Here is a 12,693-nt window from a genome sequence, read left to right as displayed (position 1 = left end):
TTTTTGGATCTCTTTCAGGGGAGGAGGTGGAGAATGTTGAGAGCAACTTTCCTGCTTCTGCTGTTTTCTCAAAATCCTTCATATCAAAATATTGAAGACATTGAGGTGTGGTATTACGGGGTAGCATGTTCTGAACCCCATCACACCCTCAATTTTCTTCTCCTCGGGACCCTCGTGTCAGATGGAATTGGAATGGCTACAGGATCCCGTTAGAAGAATGAATATAGGAATCCAGTTAAGAGGGATGAGTTGGGAATACTCTTTAAATAAAAATATTGTTTTCTTCTTTTGTCTTTGTGGGCTGTACCTGCAGCATATGGAGGTTCCCAGGCTAGGGATCAAATCGGACCTGTAGCCACCAGCCTACCGCACAGTGACAGCAACAGGGATCTGAGCCACGTCTGCATCCTACACCACAGCTCATGGCAACACCGGATCCTTAACCCACTGAGCGAGGACAGGGTTTGAACCTGTGTCCTCATGGATGCTGGTTAGATTTGTTTCCGCTGAGCCATGGCGGGAACTCTGAGTTAGGAAAGCATTAACTTTGGTTTAATGAAATATATTTGTCTGGGTTCACAGTCACTTTCTCATGGACTTTAAATACTCATGCTTGTTAGGTTTATCTCGAATGTGCTCCCAAGGTGCCCTGGATCAGGGACAAATCGCCTTTACTCAAAATGGAGAATGACTATGTGGCTCCATGTTCCAGCTCCTGCCACTGGGGCCACTTGATGCAAGACAGCGCAAAGTTGTCAGGCAAGCAAACCCTGAAGCTGTGTGCGAGATGAGAAACACGGAAAATGGATTTCTCTCCTTTCTCCACCTTGACTCTGTTGCTGTGAAGACACAATCTCTCCAGGGGCCAGGTTCTCCCGTGACCCCCAGCCGGGCTTTTCTGATTTAGAGACGGTCCGTAGAACTGGGCCTCAGACCTTTTGAAATGGAAATAGCTGGAGAGCACGCCCTCCATCCAGTCTTCCTGGCACTTTAGGGCTTAGCCCAGGGTCAAAATTCAGGCTGTATCCTTTGCTCTCTGGTAAGAGAGAAATCACCTAGAGAAATGGCTGTATTTCTAATTCTCATAGCATTTGATGAGTACAAGGCTTCTGGGGAAATGAAATCAAGCATTTCTTATCTTTATTTATTTATTTGGGGGGAACAAAAAATGTTTTTAGTTTTCCCAAATTTTTATAAGAACAGATTATAAAATTGGTTTTATATAACAGTGTGTATGCAAACATGTAGAACAGAATGGAATGTATTTATCACTATAATACATGTGTGCATTTACACATATACATAAAATATATTTATACCCACATATACACATACATAATATCACTCAAGTCAGGTATTATTAATCTACCCAGCACTCTGTTTGACAGATTCAAGCTTCAATAGATGGTTAATAATGCTAACTTCTGGATGTTAAGATGAAATTACCTTTACACTTTTTTCTTCACAACTTTTGTTATTTCAGGGGTTTTTTACCTTGAATTTTTTTAAATTAAAATATGGCTGATTTACAATGTTGTGCCAATTTCTGCTGTACCACTAAGTGCCCCAGTCTCTCTCACACACATACACACACATGCATATATATACACATACATTCCTTTTCTGATATTATATTCCATCATGGTCCTTCCCAAGAGACTGTATATAGTTCTCTGTGCTGTACAGTAGGATCCCGTTGCTTATTCATTCTAAATATAATAGTTTGAATCTACTAACCTCAAACTCCCAGTCTATCCCACTCTCTCTCTCTCCTCTTTGGCAACCACAAATCTCTTCTCTATGTCTGTGATCCTGTTTCTGTTTTGTATATAGATTCCTTTGTGCCATGTTCTAGACTCCACATATAAGTGATATCACATGGTAGAGAATCTCTAGATGCAGCCATGTTGCTGCAAATGCCATTATTTTGTTCCTTTTTATGGCTGAGTAGTATTCCATTGTAAATATGAAGGGAGTGAAAAAAAATATAATTTGAAAAGTACGGCGCCTAAGCTAGTACACGGGAAATTATTTTAAGCATGAAATTATTCCATTTCTACTTTTCTCCTTGGCCTAAAAGTATATGCATTTGTTTCTATTGCTGTGTAACAAATAGCTACCAACTCCTCAGCTTCACCAAGGCTGTGTCAGCTCAGACAATAGTCAAAAAGTATGGTATCATGTGTGGTTGGGTTTCTGCTCAGATATCTACTGGGGAGTTCCTGTTGTGGCGCAGCGGAAACAAATCCAACTAGGAACCATGAGGTTTTGGGTTCGATCCCTGGCCTTGATCAGCAGGTTAAGGATCTGGTGTTGCCATGAGCTGTGGTGTAGGTTGCAGATGCGGCTCGGATCTGGCGTTACTGTGGCTGTGGCCTAGGCTGGCAGCTGTATCTCCGATTCGATCCCTAACCTGGGAACCTCCATATGCTGCAGATGCAGCCCTGCCTGAAAAGACCAAAGACCAAAAAAAAAAAAAAAAAAGAGAGATGTCTATCGGATACCACATGACTTTAGAAAGAAAATAGGAGAGACTCTCCAGTTCAGGTGCTCCAAGAAGCCACCTTCCTGGCTTTCTTCACAAATCCATGGGAATGTATTCCATGCACATCCAAAGTTAGAAAAGCTGCCAGGCATATGAGCCCCCACCAGAACAGGCCCAGCTACAGTCCAGTAGCAACCAGGCTGCCCGCTCATGGGGCTCTGGTCACCGTTGTTGAGACCTGGGAGGCTGTAGTTCCAAAGAGAGACGCAAACCACCGCACAGGCCCAAGGGCTCTTTTGGTGAAGGATCCCGCGGCAGCCAGGGAGTCAGTGTCCCCAGACGCGTCCAGAGAGAACAGAGCACAGGGTCCCCGGGCTTCGAGCAGCCAGTCTTTGCACCTTGACTTCCTCATCTGTGAAGTGGGACCAGAGGAAGGCGGACACCTCACCCGAGAGGAGACTAGAAGCTGACACCACACCCAGAGCAGCTTTGTCACGTGCTGCCTCACCTCCCAGCTGCTCTTGCAGGGGCCATTCGTTGTCCCCAAATCACTGATCTCCCCTCAGCCTGCAGCCCTCTCTGTCCCCTTTCTCTCCTCAGGCAGTATTGTGTGTGTGATGTAAACTAATTTTTATTTATTTATTTAAACATGTAAAAAATGTTGGTATAGTCGATGCACATACTAAGTTTCAGCTGTACAAGGTAGTGATTGATAATTTTAAAACGTTTTACTTCATTTATAGATGTTATAAAATGCTGGCCGTATTCCCTGTGCTTTCCCGATGAAGGTGGTATTTCAGTTTGAATTCTAAGCTAACTTGGGAGTTTACACACTTTCCTCTGGGTTCTCTCAGGTATATATGAGATATACATATCAGTAAATTTGTTTCCTTTTCTTTTGTTCATTTGCCTTTTATCACAATCAAGAACTCGGAAGGGTAGGGAGAAAATTATTTTTCCTTCCACAGAATACACATATTTAAAAAAAAATCATTCTCTTGGGATTAGCAGATGCAAGTTATTAGACATAGAATTCAGAAATAACAAGTCCTACTGTATAGCACAGGGAACTAGAATCAATACCCTATGAAAAGCCATATGGAAAAGAATATGTCAAAGAACATATGTATATACGTACATATATTGGAATCACTTTGCTGTACAACAGAAATTATGAACACAACGTTGTATGTCAGTTATACTTAAATAAAAACATTTAAAAAAGCATTCTAAAGTTGAGGGCTTTGTCTGGCTTTTGCTGGTTGACCTTGAGAATGTACCCCTTAGGCTGCCACCTGCAGGGGGCCTCCTTGACCACAGGACTAAGGCTGAGCTCTGACGTCCAAGCCTGTGTCTGTGCCAAGGCCACTCGCCCTACACCTGCTCCCCATGCCACACCTGCGGCACATGGAGGTTCCCAGGCGAGGGGTCAAATCGGAGCTGCAGCTGAGGCCTACGCCAGAGCCACAGCAACTCTGGACCGAGCTGCATCTGCAACCTACACCACAGCTCACGTAACACTGGATCCTTAACCCACTGAGCAAGGCCAGGGAGCAAACCTGCAACCTCATGGTTCCTAGTCAGATTCGCTTCCACTGTGCCATGATGGGAACTCCTGGAAGAATTTGGTGGTTTTGTGAGCTCAAGACATTTTCTCTTTTTCTTTTTTCTTTTTCGGCTGCACCCTTGGTGTATGAACATTCCCAGCCCAGGGATTGAATCTGAGCTGCCTCTGCAACCTATACCACAGCTGGACCCTTAACCCACTGTGCCACAGGGGGAACTCTGCCGTCAGGTCTTTATTTCAGGATCTGGAAGGAGAGTAAGGAAGGGGGAAAGGGCTTACACCAGAGGTCCTTTAAGAAGCTTCCTCCCAGTGATTCCTTTGTCAGGCCTTTGATGAGACCCTTGTTCAACAGCTATACTGATCTGCAGGGAAAATGGCTGGGGTGGGGGCATTGCAATGATGCCAAGTCCAGTGTCCTGCCCCTACACCTGAGTTGTATTATCAAGAAAGAGTGGCCATCAGATAATGGGAGGACAGCCAGCATCTCTGGCAGTGCTTTGCTGCCCTCCAGAGCTGAGATGGAGGGCCCTGTTTAGTTCAGGTCCACAGCAGAGTGGCAGACACCAGAGGTGAAACATCTCAGAAAAGAAACCTAGGGGAAATAACGGGGCCAATCTTACTTCCTTGCATGCGAGGAACTGCAGAGTGATGGGGGCGGGATCTCTGAGTGGCCTGGGAGGTGGGGAAGGAAGGCGGCTGCTTCCTGACCCTGGGGCAGGTGTGTGGAGTGTGCCATTGCGGGGCGCTGGTTCCTCTGCCCACAGTGGATCCAACCCCACACACCTGCAGCGTCCTTAGTGCTATTGAAGCAGCAAAAGGACTTGCTTGGCCTGGGAAAGCCGAGGTCAGACTGGTTCTGAGAAAAACCTTTCACCTGGGGTGAAAATGGCCCTGAGAGGTGTCAGTGAATCTTGTGATAAATAGGTTATCATAAATCATTAACAACCACAATTAACTACAACACATCCACCATCCAATCTGAACTAATGCTAGTATATTGCTTCCGAGTATACTGAGCTCTCTCTTTCTAATTTGATCCTCACAGAGTTTCTGCACAGACACAAGCCCCGCTCGCTGGCCTCCGTGGTTACAGAAGGCGCGTTGTGTGGATGGGGCCAGGCTGCTGTGCTTCTCTGCAGGGGCGGGGAGGGGCGAGCGGGTGGAGGGCAGCGCATCCACATACCCGCTCTCTGCCCAGGCCTCGACCCCCGCACGCTGACTCTCAGCTCTTCAGGTTTGGTCCGGGACAGACACCATCGCCTCCCCTCGAGCCCAGGCCTTCGGGTCTGGACTGGAAACACATCTCTGGCTTTCCCGGGCTGCCAGCTTGCGGCCAGCAGCTTGTGACATCTCAGCCTCCGTAACCATGGAAACCAGTCCCCCCCAGTACTTGTCCAGAGCTACCTTCATCCCTCTATGTTCTCATGATTCCGGTTCTCAGGAGGAGCCTCCACCCCCATCTTAGATGCTTGGTCTCACTTCTGGGATGAGAAGGTCGGGTGATGGCTCAGGGGGCAGCGGGGCCTTCACTTTCCCGCCGTCACACGAGGCGCCCTGACCCGAGCTTCCCTCTCAACACGGCCCTCGGTACCTGCTCCTCTAAAGGACTTGCCCAAGAATTCGAAGGGAGACTGAAGAAGCCAGGACGCTGCCAAGGATCCAGGAGCTGGGGGTAAGGGCTGTGGCTGGGGAGCGGGGGGTGCCTGGGCCCGTGCTTGGTGGTGCTGAAATGGGAACACAAGAGTGAAAGCCTTCATCCAGACCCTAGGTCCGGGGAGATGGCACCTCAGCCCTCCTGTCCAGGCTGTCCTGCAGCGCAGACACTTCTGACCCATCGACGGTGTGCCGGCTGCCAGGACACGTCCTGGGCTTGGAACAGAGACAGGGCCTGGGCCCTGGCCTCGAGGAGCTCATAAGGCTCCTGAGGAAAGCAAGGGTTTCCGTGTCACCCCTCACTTCTGTTGGGACGGAGGGAAGGGGACACACGAGGACGGGGTCACACAAGTCCTCTGCTGACATGTCCGGTGTCAGCGATGGACTGAACTCACGAGGCCAGGTGAGAGGACGAGAAAACGAGTCTCAGAAAAGGAAAGCGTAAGAAGTCCATTTCTAGAAACAGAATGATGCCCTCGCATACGGGAACAGCAAGACCCAAGTTCATGTGCAGCGAGGAAGCGGCGAAGGAGGTGAGAAGAGAAAGGAAGGCTGTTCGGACATCCTCGTGCTGATTATTCAGCCAAGAAGGCCTGGCCACGGAAGGGTCACTTTCTCAGACACATGCGCACACACACACACGCACACACGCACACACCCACTCACAAGGGTGGGGCAGGCAGATCTCATTTCAGGGACCAACCCCTTCATTCCCTCTTCTCAGGTACCTGTCATCTCCAGCGTTCTCTTCCAGATCTCCAAGACTTGCCCGAGCCAGCTCTTACAGTCTCCATTCGGAATCCTGGTGAGCAAGCCAGTCATCTCTCTGTCACTGTCCAGTGTCTCTTTCAACACTCCGCCTTCAGAACGAAGCACGGTCCAGTTTCCACTCTTCGCATCAAAGAGGAGGCAGATCTGTCCACTGATGCTAAGCCACCAGAATCCACCGGAGCGCCCATCCTCTTTCCAGGGACACATCATCCTGCCCTGCAGGGTGGGAGGGGCTGCCCCCACGTGGGAAGGAGCTCAGCTGTTAGTCTGACAAGTCCTTAACCCCACCTGCCGTCCATCCTCTGGTCCCCCTGCTCTGCGCTGGATGCTGGGCTCGTGGGTGGGGCCAACTGCCAATATTATCATAACCTGAAAAGTTCCTGCTCCTACAAAATCTGCTCTCTTTCTGCCTCGGGTATTATTTATTTATTGATGTAGATTTTTTTAGGGCCGCACCTGCATCCAGTGGAAGTTCTCAGGCTAGGGGTCGAATCAGAGCTGCAGCTGCCGGCCTACACCACAGCCACAGCAACACGAGACTCAAGCTACACCTCTGGCCTGCACCACAGCTCATGGCAAGGCTGGACCCTTAAGCCATTGATCGAGGCCATGGAATCAAATCTGCGTCCTCATGGGTACTAGTCGGCTTTGTTACTGCTGAGCCTCAACTGGAACTCTTATTTATTATTATTTTTTTAAGTTCTTTTTTTTTTCTTTTATGGCTGCACCTGCTGCATATGAAAGTTCCCAGGCTAGGGGTCGAATTGGAGCTGCAGCTGAGGCCACAGCTACATCTGAGCTGCATCTGCAACCTATGCCACAGCCTGTGGCAATGCTGGATCCTTAACCCATGGAGCGAGGCCAGGGATCAAACCTGTGTCCTCATGGAGACTATGTTGGGTTCTTACCCGCTGAGCCACGAGGGGAACTCCTGCCTCAGGGAGTGACACATACCATTCTTTGTGAAAATTCCTGCTTTAACGTCAAGCAATTTCTTTTTCAGCTCCTCCATCAGGTAGTTCAGAGTTTCCATTTGTCTCTCCCAGGTCTTGGTGCTGTTCACCTTCATCCCCAGAGGACCAAAGAGCTTGGCTTTCCTGCTACCGCACTGATAATAAAGAAACATGTTTCCATGGATCTGTCCTTGGACCTCACACCATGGGTGCCCTAGTCCGGCCTTAGGATTGATGGTGAAGTTATAGCTGAGAGAGTAAGAGTCTGCGAAGGAAAATGCACAGGTCAGGATTGGGGTTGGGAAAGAAGGGACACACACCACTGCCCTCCCAGTCTGTGAGAGCAAGGGCGGGGCTGGCCAGAGAAGCATCGCCCCTGTGGGCCTTCCCTGTCACCAGGTACAGGGGGGCGTCCATCCCCTGCTTGAGGAAGAGAAGGAGGCCTCCACCTGGCAAGAAACCACACATCCCGGGATACGCCCTATGATGCTCTGTTCACAGGGCCAGCACCCAGCGACAACCAGCACCTAACCTTTCTAGGAACGTGCCATGTCGGCTATGGGAGGAAAGGCCTGGAGCAGAATCCAACCCGGGTCCTGGGGGGGGGGGGTGGAGAGCCTGTAGGGGCTGCTCCTGAGGAAGGGGGGGGGGGTGTCCCAGCAGAGAGCCAGGAGCTGGACAAGGGACAGTTTGCAGTCACAGGTCCCGGGATTCAGCCAGGCCCATGGAGAGGCCGCTGCGTGGCTACTAGGCTGGGTCTTAGAAGTGGAGGGGGGCCTGGCCCACACTGCCTGAAACAGGAAGTCCAGAGAGTCCAAGGCAGCTGGTAGAGGAGGGGATGGAAAGGCCCAGAGACGGGAATGTGCCAGGGCAGACGTGCCACGGAAGGGCAGGAGCGTGCGCGGTCAGCCCCACTCCCTGGGAAAGCCTGAGGACTCCATGGAGCTACGAGGAGAGCTTGGATGGGAAGCGTGTCCACACAGCAGGTCAGGCCTGACTTTGCTGCAGGGCAGGAACGGGGACATGAGAGGGCGTTCCCCAGGGGCTTCCAGCAGCGACAGGGATGGGAAAACCTGGCAGGAGTCAATGCCAGGGGGAGGGGCTCGATGCAGGAGCACAGCAGGTGCACTGGACACAGTGACCAGAGAGGTGGGAAGGCCAGCCAGGGCCCGAGTACAGAGAGGGTGCTCCCAGAGGCCACAGAGGGGCAGCCAGCCCGCCTGATGGAGAGAAATACAGAGACAGACCACAAGGCTGGAGGATCAGGAGGCTGAAAGCAGCCATCCCAACACAATGTCTGAATCCTCTGCCCAGGTTCCAGACTGAGCTGGTTCTCAGAACCCAGAAGCCTTGACAAGAGAGAGAGGGATGGTGGGTTGCAGTGACAGAGAGAGAGAGCCAGAGAGAAAGAGGGAGGGAGAGAGTTCCTTGGGTTCCAGCAAGGAAGGCCCTTTTATTACCATAGCAAGTCCAAAAGTCCTTCTGGCCTTCCCATCTTTGGAAGGCACCTGGCCCCTGACAATACTTGACTAAATGCATAAGGCTGAACCTGTTATAGGCAGATCCCCAGCAGAAGCTAGGACCTCAGCGGCATGTGTGGTTGCGAAGGTGCTACATACAGTATATGGCATTTCTATTTGGATGCTCGCAGCACAGACCCCTCCTGTTCTGAAGCAAGGCCACACCACTTGCGGTGGGGAAATCCACACTTTTTAGGTGTAGCTCCTGGTCTGGTTCTGGGCCCTGGTAGAGATGGAGCCTTTGGCCAAGGAATGTCAGAGCTGCCCACCATGAGCTCATCCAGCCCCTCATCAGCAGGTCAGACAGGTCAGCTGTCATAAGATAGACTGACTTTCTGGTTTGACATAAGCCGAGCCACAGGCAACCAATGAGATGCACCAGCAGGTGGCACAGATCTGACACCAGAACTGTTGTACCACCACTATCCTTGCTCACGCTTATGGTTCAGGCAGTGTCCCTTTGTGCTCCTTGGACCAAGGAAGCCACCCCACAGCAAAGGAGGGAGCCTTAGCCTGAAGCTGCCGCCCCCACGCTCCTGACCCATTCACAGCACCCAGAAGCTACAAGGCCGCACAGGGCATGTTTCTGGCTCTTCAGCACCCAGCAGCTGGGGCTCCCCTAGGACCATTCCCTGGGAGGCGGGTCCCCCAGGACTGAGATCAGAGACTAGGGCAGTGGCCAAACCTACTTCCCCACTGCTTTGCATCTTGTCCATGGCTGCTGTTTCGCCACCACAGTGGGGGCTGTAAAGGCAACAGATTTCCCTTCTGTCTTTGCGAGAAAAAGCCTGCAAACCCCTGTCCTAATGAATACCTGTTAAAGGCTGGGGGCTCCCCAGGGGGTACCAATATGAAGGTGTGGGGCCCCACCTCACTCTCATTCCCTGCCTCACACTTTGGGAAAGTGCTTCCAGTCCCTTTTGCTTGAAGCAGTCGTGGGTCAGATTCCCAGGCTGTTGCTGGACTGTGTCCTCAGGCCAGGGATAAGGGGCCAGTTGGTGGGGAGAGGAAATAGGGCCCCTTCATAGGTGGGAAAGTGTGGGAGGTCCTGGGCTTCCTGGGGCCCCAGGGAGATGGGTAATAAAGAGTATTGTAACCACAAGCAGGACCCTATGGGGCGTTCTGGGGACAGATGCCACCCGGACCCCCCCATCCCCCTCCCTCCCAACCCCCTAGATGCCCCCTCCAACCTCCTTCCCCCCAAATACTTATACCCTCCTCTCCTTCGCTCCCCCACCACACAAACGTAGCCTTCACTCCCTCCCCCACTGCTTCCATCCCCAGGACACCCACCCCACCAGCCACCCTGCACCCCATCACTACTCTGCACCCCCAACCTCCCCCCCCAGCTTCCTCCCCCCCCCCCCCCCGCTGCCCACCCTTTCAGGTTCCACCTGGCAGAATGGCCACCTGTTCCTATCGCGGCCGGTGGGGATGGCCGCCTGTCCTTCCCCGCCCTGCTCCAGGGGCTCGCACCTCCCCAGGGGCGGGCTCGTGGCTGCGAGGGCTGCTGTCTGGCGTTTCCTGCCTGCATCGTCCATTTATCACCTGCTCACCTCCGTCCTCCTGGCATTACCCTCTTTTCTGACCTGGAGGGAAGTGGAGGAGGAAAGGAACCTGCGAAGGAGAAAGAGGAGGGGGCGGGGCCCAAGCCAGCCTGAAGTTTCTCAAAACCCAGCCGCCACTCCTTCCCCCGCCGGGTCAGTGGGCGCCGCCCGGCGTCCCCGCCGGGTTCAGCCCCGAACTCACCGACTAGCGTCTGGCACAACCAAAGAAGCAGCTCCAGGAGGACCGGACCCGCCTTGAAGCCAGCGGTCCGCGCCATCGTCACCAGGATCCTGCAGGCGACCCCGCTTTGCAGAGAGCCTGCCCGGGATTCTCTTTCGCAAGGTTGCCGCGGGGCGAGTCGCATCGCGTCACCTCGCGTCACCAGGCCCCGCCCCTGCCAGCCCACGTGGATTTCCCCGCGATTTTCAAGGGCTCTGCTCCTGCTCCGCTGCTTTTCTTTTCTGGACCCGCTTCTCCCCGCCCCTCAGCTTTCCCGACTCCAGTCCTCAATTCAGTCATTCCTGCTTCTCCTAAGAGACTCAAGATTTTCGTTCCGGGGAACTCTGCCGCCTAATGAAAGGGACTGAAGCCGGCCGGCATCTGTGGTGTCAACAGCGATATCTTTTCTAGTAATTTCTGTGCCAGTGGAGGCCAAGACCTTTTGTGAACCACAACAACTGTTTTTTTAGAAAAAAAAAAAAAAAAAAAAAAAAAAAAAAAACAACCCTGGAAACTGAGGCAGCAATTTCTACTTGGAAGTTTCATTCGTGTGGAGCGGGGAGGCAGGAGCCGAAGCTGTCAGAGCGCCACCTGGAGGCGACCTGAGGCTTCTCCCCCAAATGACGTCGCTTCTGAGGAGGATTTCCTACCCTCTCCCTTTTGACCCCTCACTCCAGTGGTACTTCTCAGTATATTTTAAAAAATTTCTGCTTTCTTGGGCCTGTGAGGGTAATTCAGTGTCCTTCTGATTAGTTTTCTGGACTATTTGTGAGATGTGCCAGGTTCAGTCTCTTCATAGGCTGATTGGCTGAGTGTTGAGTCCTGATATCATTTGTCCTGTGTCTCTGAGAATCACACTTGTTCCAATTTATTTGCAGGAGCGCTTTCTATATTCTGGATACTGATGCTTTGTGAGTGGGGGGATTCGAGCAACGTTTCCAAGTGGAGATGCTTGTGCCACGAGGATGTGCGCTGCCCACCGAAGGAGGTGAGTGACCTTGGAGGGGGCACAGGGAGGTCCCTGCCAGGAGGGAGGGCCTGGGGCAAAATCAGAAAGGTCCTCATTGCTTAAATTCCCAAACATTTGTTTGCATGCACAGTGTCAGGATACTATCTGAGACTGACAGATGGACCACGTGGTAGTAAAACTTCAGGTGATCCTTAAATTGTCTGTTTCCACAAGAAATCTGGCAGACTGCGTGGTTTTATTCACTCTGTAACCTGAGGCAGAGTGAAGGCCGTTACATCTCTCCTGGGTTATAGAACAAAATTCTGCAATGATGTTTTATTGAGATGCAGGTGACATCCACGCCCTTAGTGTCCGGTGTAGAGGACAGTGATGTGGTACTTGTATATATCATGAAAGGAAAACCAGAACCGTCTCATTGCCAAGCACCACACATGTAGTTCAGGTTTTTGCCTCTTGCGATGTACTCTCTTCGCTGTGTTGGAAGATAGAATAGAGCGGTCTCTTGGTTTCCCCCCGGGGATTGGCTCCAAGACCCACCTGGGATGCTCGGGGCCCATGGTCAGCCCCCCGCATCCGAGGACCCACAGAAGGATTCGACTCCTTCAGATGCGTGCCATGGCCAATGGCGTGGGACAGTGGATACCAAAAATCTGCATGAAGGTGGACCCACCCAGGTCAGACCTATGGGCTGCGCAAGGGTGGCTGCACCGTGTTCTTCACTGCAGTCGCCATGCTCTCCATCATGTCCCCAGGACTTATTTATTTTATGGCTGGAAGTTTGTACCTTGTACTGTCTTCACCCCTTCCTCCCCCCTGCCTAACCCCCACCTCAGACAACCACCAGCACTCTGTTCTCTCTATCCATGAGGGTCTGAAAAAATTATTTTCAGGAGTTCCCACTGTGGCTCAAAGGGTTACCAACATGACTTGTATACATGAGGATGCAGGCTTGATCCCTGGCCCCGCTCAGTGGTTTTAGGATCTGATGTAGCCGTGAGCTGTGGTGT

The 12,693-nt window shown here is 51.7% G+C and overlaps 1 protein-coding gene across 1 annotated transcript; it reads right to left on the bottom strand.

The window, feature by feature from the left end:
• Positions 1-1,123: 1,123 nt before the first annotated feature.
• On the bottom strand, positions 1,124-10,872 carry LOC102166801 (UL16-binding protein 1). Its single transcript, XM_005659148.4, has 4 exons — positions 10,699-10,872; positions 7,431-7,694; positions 6,434-6,709; positions 1,124-5,776 (listed from the first exon to the last, which is right to left on the bottom strand). Exons 1-4 carry the CDS (start codon positions 10,859-10,861, stop codon positions 5,652-5,654), a joined length of 828 nt encoding a protein of 275 aa, XP_005659205.3. The 5' UTR covers positions 10,862-10,872; the 3' UTR covers positions 1,124-5,651.
• Positions 10,873-12,693: the final 1,821 nt, after the last annotated feature.

This window comes from Sus scrofa, chromosome 1, assembly GCF_054392235.1.
Source record: "Sus scrofa isolate SSC_HxYL_T2T_F1_AM1 chromosome 1, Sscrofa_HxYL_maternal_Yorkshire_Landrace_v2.0, whole genome shotgun sequence".
In the NCBI taxonomy this organism is placed as follows: domain Eukaryota; kingdom Metazoa; phylum Chordata; class Mammalia; order Artiodactyla; family Suidae; genus Sus; species Sus scrofa.
Note: the sequence above shows the minus strand (reverse complement) of the source record. Positions and strands in the feature narration are given on the sequence as shown.